At 45.7% G+C, this 8,006-nt stretch overlaps 1 protein-coding gene and 1 long non-coding RNA gene across 3 annotated transcripts in view; one reads left to right on the top strand and one right to left on the bottom strand.

The window, feature by feature from the left end:
• Positions 1-607: 607 nt before the first annotated feature.
• On the bottom strand, positions 608-4,335 carry LOC119004637. The gene is made up of 3 exons (XR_005070263.1): positions 4,198-4,335; positions 1,154-1,237; positions 608-902 (listed from the first exon to the last, which is right to left on the bottom strand). It is a non-coding gene; the product is annotated as an uncharacterized LOC119004637 (long non-coding RNA).
• rab11fip5a (RAB11 family interacting protein 5a (class I)) overlaps positions 3,183-8,006 on the top strand; it is a 26,227-nt gene continuing 21,403 nt past the window's right edge. The window contains exon 1 of one of the 2 annotated variants that reach the window (XM_037071738.1): positions 3,183-4,296. In XM_037071738.1, the coding sequence (XP_036927633.1) occupies positions 3,920-4,296 (377 nt within the window). In that variant the 5' untranslated portion in view covers positions 3,183-3,919. The remainder of the gene's footprint in view (positions 4,297-8,006) is intronic. The other variant, XM_037071739.1, reaches the window with a different exon arrangement.

The raw sequence follows: 8,006 nt of genomic DNA, 5'->3' as shown, positions 1-8,006 counted from the left end.
CTCCTCTGGGTTTTAACAGCTGCTGATGTGCTCTTGAGCATGATGGAGCTGCTCTGTGAGCCACACAGGAAGCTTTTCAGTTTTTAATCTGTTCAGGAAGCCGTCTTTTGAAAGAGAGATCAGATAACGCAGCCTATACGTTAAAAATAAAATAACGGGAGGAAGTCATCATCACACCTTCGCTGACTTTCACAGATTAAAGTGAGTGTCAGCTTTCAGTGTTGCAGCTCGCTCCAGTAGTAACAGGCACAAAATTGGTAAAAAAAGATTGGAATTATGCAAAGAAGTCAGCGACAAATCAATATCACTCGTATCGGTCTATTTGTCTCTTCAGTTTAAAGGTAACTTCTGCTTTATTTGGCAAAAGCTCAGAATTATATAACCCGCTAAAACTGCCTTCCTAGCATCATCTAACGAAACATCACGATATCTAAATTAAGCTAACAGACGTTTAAACCACAAGGACATATGACGTCAGACATTACTGTCCTTAAATTAACCAATCAACAGCCTCAACCGTGAATTATTGATCTCTTTCACTTGCTTGTCAATACATAGACTGGGATATGATGTCAGTCCGCTTCCCCTCAGGTCAGCCGGTGGCAAATTATCCACTATTTATTGATTTCCTCACATGTAGGCTTGTGCACAGTCCAGCACTACATCACCACCACCAACAACACCACCACCACCACCAGCAGCAGCAGCAGCAGCAGCAACATTAAAGTGGCCCAGTCCTCCCATCAGTCACTCTCAAGGCAGACGTAACCTCACGGGCCCCTCGAGGTCGAACAAGGTCTTTCACAGCCACACGTCAAAGTAAGTTCAGACAGACTGAAGCGGGCAACTCGACTGGGAACAAATTCTTCTTCACAGTGACAGCTGGAGACAGGAAACAGGGTCTGAATAGAGACAGAAGGGCAGAAACAAAACAAAAGGGAACAATAAGAGGACGACGAGTGAGCAAAGGATAAAAGACAACAGCTTGTTCAGCCACAAACACGACTTAAAGCAAACATCCAGGGTTTCTGGTGCAATAATTTGCTGCCGTCATGTTCTGGACTGGAAACATGTAATAATAGTGAAACCATCGTGTGGAAAACATTAACCTGGGTAGATTGAATATCAAATGAGGTTGACTTAACGTCACAACCTTTGGTGCTTCGGTTAGGAAAATCCAGCCCACAGAGTTGGTGACGAAAACGGTGCAAACATCGCTGGTGGTGCCTGAAACGCCCTGAAACATAAAAACCACCAAAATATTTTATTTTCTGGGTGGTTGACAAAGAACGACATCCATCTACAGACATGCTGATAACTCTGTGAGGCTGTTTGTTAGCACAGAGGTGCTTTGAGCTAACTGCTAACATACACACTAACAGTGTTCACACGCTAATGTTACACTTTCAGCATGCTAACATCTGCTAATTAGCCCTGTTAGCACTAAATACACACATTTCACATGAGGCATGAACTGTGCTGGAGTACAGCACACTTGTGTTCACACTAATCAAACGAACTGGACTTTGGGATCAAGTGTACTCGGATCCGGGTCCCTTAATGTGACAGGGCTCTCTCCGGTTGTACCTACTGCTAATAATGCTAATTCCCAAATGGTTGTGGGTGCTACTGGAAAAGTTAAAGGTTCATCAAAGTTATTACAATCTGAAGGGAGCATGAATGTTTGGACCACACTTCACAGCGATCCATCCAAGATTTCATTCAAGGATAAAGAAAGTAAAATTATTGGGATTCATCCTCTGGGAATCATGAATGTGTGAGCAACAAAACCAAGTGTAAGCCCTTCTCAGACAGATCGCGGTTGTTTACGCAAGTATCTTTATAATGACCCCTGTTCACGTTTATTGTTTGGTGGCGACCTCTTGTGACCGTTAGCAAAGGAGGAAGTATGTAAACCGACAAGGTCCATGTCCAAGACTTTCACCCAGGAAACCACTGTTCATATCCCATGTGGCACCAAAACTCGATCTTGTGTGTGTATTTAAAGTTAGCATACTTATTTGAACACAAACTGTGAGCTTTTTCTAAACAGTTGTTGTTTTTGGAGTCCGTGGCATTCAATGATTCAGTCGTTGATGTGTGAAGACATGTTGACGACTTGTTGTTACTTTGGTTTTATAAGAGCTGCTACAGGCTCCAACAGGCTGCAACCTGGTTATAATTTACATTTATTCATTTGGCAGATGCGACGTACCACTGAGGAACAATCCAGGCCAAAGTGGATCAAGGAGAAGATGTTGGGAACAAGTTCCAGAGCGCTTGAGTCCATTTGACACCCAACACAAGTGCCTCGAGGTCTGCAGGTGTGTGAAGTGAGACACGATGACGCACGAGTGAGAAATGTTAGAGCAGCAGGTGGAGTAGGTTATTAATGTATTGTGTCCCCTGCCAAAGGACTGATGTATTTGTTATCTGATCATCGCGTGGGGACGCTCTGCTCTCAGACTAAACTCAGCCACGCCTCAACAAGAGTCCAAGAATTACTCCGTCTGGGACATCTGGCCCAACGACACAGCCTTAGGGTGCACATCTGTACATTCACCCTCCATATACACAACAGAAACAAGACGGTTTAAATGTCAGTGTGCGATCAAAGTTAAGTAAGTACATGTTTACAGGCTGAATGTATTGTAAAGATGCAGCGTTTAACCCTCGAGCTGATGGTCTGGCATCATTAGAAGAGTTAAAATAGCGTTTGTTATGGGTGAAAGTTGTAAAATAGTTGATTGGTCAGTGTTAGGGACACAAAGACAAAATGGAGAGAGGTATTCAGGAATTACTGTCGATTGGGCGAGTTGTAACCTTTCATGCATGCCAGCTAGTGTCGGCCATGTTGCACGCTGTCCGGAGAAGATGGATGCAGGCGGCGGAAACAGCCGATCAGTCACGTGAGCAACATGTTCGCTACGTCAGATTTCATATGGCAAAACTGTTTCTATCAGACATCAGGGGAAAAAACCTGGCTAGTGAGTTGGGACTGGGTCTCAAAAACAATCAACTAACTCACGAATAGTTTGGGAAACGCTGGTCTGTAACTTGAATAAGTTTTTGAGCAAAGATGCCATTGAATACCTTTGTGATTGAGATGCTGTCTGGACAAAACAAGACACTTAATATGATTTTTAGAAAATCATGTTTAACCAATAAAGAAAAAAAAACCTGCTGGATGTTAAATGTTAAATTTAAAGTGCCCTGTGTTAATATTTCATGACTACAACATGTTCCCATGTGGTTTTTGTAAACAGTCTGTAGTCTCTTGCAGCACTGAGGCCTTCATCACGGTATCTGCAGTGTGGTCAGTCCTCGCAGCCAACCACAGACTCAGTTTCACATTCTTCCACAGGAGCTGATTTGATTGAACACACCGCACAAAAGAAAGATTTATCACAGCCCACATCCCAGCACTCCGTGTGCATGCAGGCCCATGTGTTGTGTCGGGGCTGCTGAACTTCCTCGTCCTGCAGAAGAAGAAGAAGAAGAAGAAGAAGAAGAAGAAGAAGAGGAAGAAGGAGGATAGAGGCGTGACGTCGCTGCCCGCAGAGAGGCCCGTGCAGCAGCAGCGGGAGGAGGCAGGCAGGGACGCGCCGTGCGGGGACGGACGCTGCCGCTGCCGCAGAGCACACAGAGCAGACCAGGGCAGCAAACAACCGGCAACCCGCGGAAAACTTTGCAGACACGACACGCAGCCATAATGCGGCACCGCCCGCCGACCCGGGAGCTGATGTGACTGTGCACAACCCAGAGCAGGGAGGAGGAAGCGGCGGACAGCACCACCACCTCTCCCCCGGTTGCCTCGCCTCGTCACGGTGTGTGCGCGGCAGGTCGCTCGGTCGGTCGCTGTGTCTGTCTGGAGTGAGAGAGAGAGAGGTGGGTGGAGGTGGAGGTGGAGGGGGGGGACATGTCCTCGCTAACCGTGGAGGACGACCAGAAATGGTTACCGACACACGTCCAGGTGACGGTGCTGAGAGGAAGGGGCTTACGGGGCAAGGGCAAGCACGGCACCAGCGACGTGTACACCATCATCCAGCTGGGGAAGGAGAAATACTCGACCGGCGTGGCGGAGAAGACCACCGAGCCGGAGTGGAGGGAGGAGTGCTCGTTCGAGCTGCACCCCGGCGTGCTGGACACCGGCGGGCGGAGCGGCCACCCGGCCGGGAGCAACGAGCTCGTCCTCACCGTGATGCACCGGGCGGTCATGGGCATGGACGTGTTCCTCGGACAGGCGGTGATCCAGCTGGATAAGCTGTTTCTGGAGAGCCGATGCGCTAAAAACGAGTAAGTTCAGCTGTGTGTTCATGTAATACTAGTGTGTGTGTGTGTGTGTGTGTGTGTATGTGTGTGTGTCAGCTTGCAGATAACTAATAGCTGCGTGCATAATGCCTCATCTGCCTTGACTTCTATGTTTTCCCACGTTCAGTGAACACATCAGGGTGTTTTTCTTCTTCTCTGCTGCTTTTTGTCCCATTTTTGACTTTGTGCTCGCACATAAACACAGCTGTCAGAGCTCTTGGTTGCTGCATCAGGGCCCTGCAGACACACCCTCCCTCCTCCCACACACACCAAACTAACTCTGAGACCATCTGACTGTCCACTGAACACCTCACCACAAAACAAGCCTTCTAGAAAAAACCCTCCCCTCCCACCCTCCTCCAGGGGCTCCACCACATGAGGTGGCTCTCTGTGTAGTTGTTTTGTTTTCTGGGGAGCTTTTGAGCATAGTTGTTTCCCAACAGCCCTCCTGCATGACGTAGAGCATCGGGGATTAATGCCTGTCCCAATTCCAGGGATTATCTAACAGATCCATGATCTGGAAAGCTCCAAGGTATTTATAGCACAACATGTTGTTTTACAAAATAAAACAAAAAGACGCCCAACCTCTGGGGCAACGACGTGGATGCAAATAAGTTAGGAAAAGTCTTTTAAACTGATGCCCAACTCCAGGTAACTCTTATTTATGATCTGTGCGGATGAACCAACGAGTCGAGTCCCAATGTCCTGCGCTCCCCACGATGCCTTTCAGCACCTCCCGGTAAACAAGTCTGAAGCTGTTTGACTGCAGCTGTCGATCTTGAATGGCTGGCATAGAAATAAGCAAGAAAAGGTGGAGAAATTGATTGATTTCTCACAGTTTGACTGCCGATTATAGGATAAAACAGCAAAACCTGACATTTACAGCTGATTTTTGGGAGGGATGAAACATTTCCTGCCATTAAAACATGTGATGGCACTTTGTTTACAGTCTCCCAGACCGAGCTTAACATCCTATAATGAAGCAGTGGCACCAAGGAGCACCGAAACAACAGTTTCACCTGAACTGTGGCTCATGTTCTGGTGGATGTTCCCCGTTCAAACCCGTTACACTGACATGTAAACGTCGCGTTGGCTGACCAGCCCAGATTCACTGAATACCACATGGAGACAATGAATGTACCAAGACGCCAAACTGCTGACACTTCAACATCACAGGCTGGATCTAACCTTCAAGTGACCAGCTCCAGCAGGGTCGACAGGAGGGAGGAGGAGGAGGAGGAGGAGGAGGAGGAGGAGGACTGGTTCCCCTTTCATCTCGTGTTCACACGTCTGTGCCGAGTGAAAGCACAGTCGGGTCGAGCTGGTAGTCATTTTAAACAAACTGCCATAAAAGGACAGAAACCTGAGAGGGGGCGAGAGGAGCGCTTGTGTTCATCATCGAGTGAAAATATTCAATCTGAGCTCAGTCGACCGGGTGTCGGATAGAAAGGGGGGGTGTCCGTTCATGCACAGGTACTCTGGCACGTGTACAAAAGACAACAACATGTGATGACCTTTTTATTTCTAGGTCAAGTTTGAAGATTGGTTGTGTAATTGACCTCTGCAGCATTAATGAGGTCCTGGTTGTGGCGAAACCTTGATACCTGCAGAAGAAGAAGAAGGTCCTCTTCCGTCGAGGCTGCTGTGTTTCTATAGAAGCCCACAAAGGACAAACCAAACACCGGCTCAACAGAGAAATATTTGTGTTTGTCATGTTTTTTAGCAAACCACTATAGAAAGGGTGTGACGAGGGGTATTCAGTTGGTTGCAATCTGTAACCACAATGCAAGATTCTTTAGAAAAGATGATGAAGACGATCCAGTAAAAGCTGGAAAGTTCTAGCAAGTTTAGCCCTGTAGTTGTACCAATATCAGTTGATAATGATGCATTATGCATTATTTTGCGACAGTATTGTGTGCAAAACTGATTTAATTAAGACACAACAAACACAGAAGTGCTAATAACCAGTATATTCTACAGCTTTCATAGCTGTTGGTGCATGGGGCAGCCATCTTGGATTTTTAAGGTCAGGGCTGGTGTTGTGGGACCGACTTCCTGAGTCAGAAATCCTCGTTTTTAGGGGATGTTCTAGTTGAAATGGCTGAATCTGGACTAACTACCTTTTAGACAAGTAAAGACAAAACATCCTGCGTACTCACAATCTCATGAAAAGAAGATTAAGAGACTGAAATGTTTGTTGGCAGACTTTGATCTGTAAAACTGTTGCAGTTACCCTTTAAGTTACGACAGTTGTTATTGCACTGCTGTCTATGAGCTGACTGAGGCTGCAGGGAAAACCTTTGGATACAGGTGCTAATACGATGCCTTATTTTTAGGTACCAAACCAAAACTCATCTCTGATCTCTGAGATCAGAATAATCATGTTTGTTTTTATGTTTTGCATCATTAAAAACCGTCACGTAGACAGAGACTGACTCGAAGCAGTGTTCCAGTGTTATGTTACTCGTTTTTCCTTCAGGAGGATTTGTGGTTTTGGGCCATTCCCAGTAACACCCTTAAAAGTAAAGCAGTGTGATTTGTGTGTTTTTTTTTTTTATCTCTGTGCTCCCATGATGGAGCAATAATAGATTTTTTAAGGGTTTCATTTTTAAGGTGAGCTTTATTTGCACGGTGATAAATGATGGCGGTAAAATCTGATCATAAAAAAAAGCACACAGAGGGAATGATCAATGTGCTGCTCAGGTGAGATGGAGGAAAGAAAAACAGGTGATTTTCAAACTTAAACATCACATCACATACACATAACTGCGTAATAGTAAAACTGAAAAAGGAAAGCACTTGGAGGGGGTTTCACTGAGTCTTGCAGAGGTTGAGGGTGCCAAGACTCCTTCACTTTACAGTTTCTAATATTTATAAAGCCCTTTAGAGGAGGTAGGGGCTCCACGGTGATATATTGCTCCGGGTTGAGTATTACAGCAAATTGAGATACGGCAGGTCGAACCGGCTCCTTTCTTCCGAACCTCTGACTTGTTTTATTCTCCTCCAGGATTCATCAGTTTCCACACAGTGTACTTCTGAATCAGCGTGTTCCAGTCACAGTCAGTGGAAATGAAGGATGAGGCTTTAAATTTAGGTGTGGTTGGTTGTGTAGGAGGATCGGAAGATGATGAAGAAACAGTGATGAGCAGACTAGCGAGGTGGCGTCAGCGGCTCAGATTCGAGTCACGTGACTTAGAGCCAAGTCATGTATTTGTCAGAGAAAAATGTAAAGGAGGCGTTAAACACTGTATTTAACAGCAAGCTTCAATGTTAGCATGTGGAGCTAACTAGCTTCCTCCCCTCAGCTGTTATCCTCAGGTTGTGTGATGACTGACTGGAGGCCAGTGGCTACGACACCCTGTTTGTTTTGAATGCGTATAGGTGAGGGTCCAGGCTGGAGAACCAGTTTCTTAAACTGCAGACTTTTTTAGGTGCAGGTCGTGCTAATTAGCCTAAACTGAAATACAAGAACAATACTGGTTGTATACAGTCTTTCAAAGAATGCACAATAACGTATGTAGTCAAGTAAAACGAGTATGCTTGAAACACCATTAGCTTCAGTAGCTAGCTAGCTGCAGCTATTGAAATCTGTCATTGTGAATTAACTATATTAACTGTTCAATGCTCACAGTGTCAGCATCTATTGGAGTACAACACACATTAGTAATAACAGTAGAAAAACAGCCACAGCAGTG

This window comes from Acanthopagrus latus, chromosome 16, assembly GCF_904848185.1.
Source record: "Acanthopagrus latus isolate v.2019 chromosome 16, fAcaLat1.1, whole genome shotgun sequence".
In the NCBI taxonomy this organism is placed as follows: domain Eukaryota; kingdom Metazoa; phylum Chordata; class Actinopteri; order Spariformes; family Sparidae; genus Acanthopagrus; species Acanthopagrus latus.
This window is presented reverse-complemented; position numbering and strand designations above follow the sequence as displayed.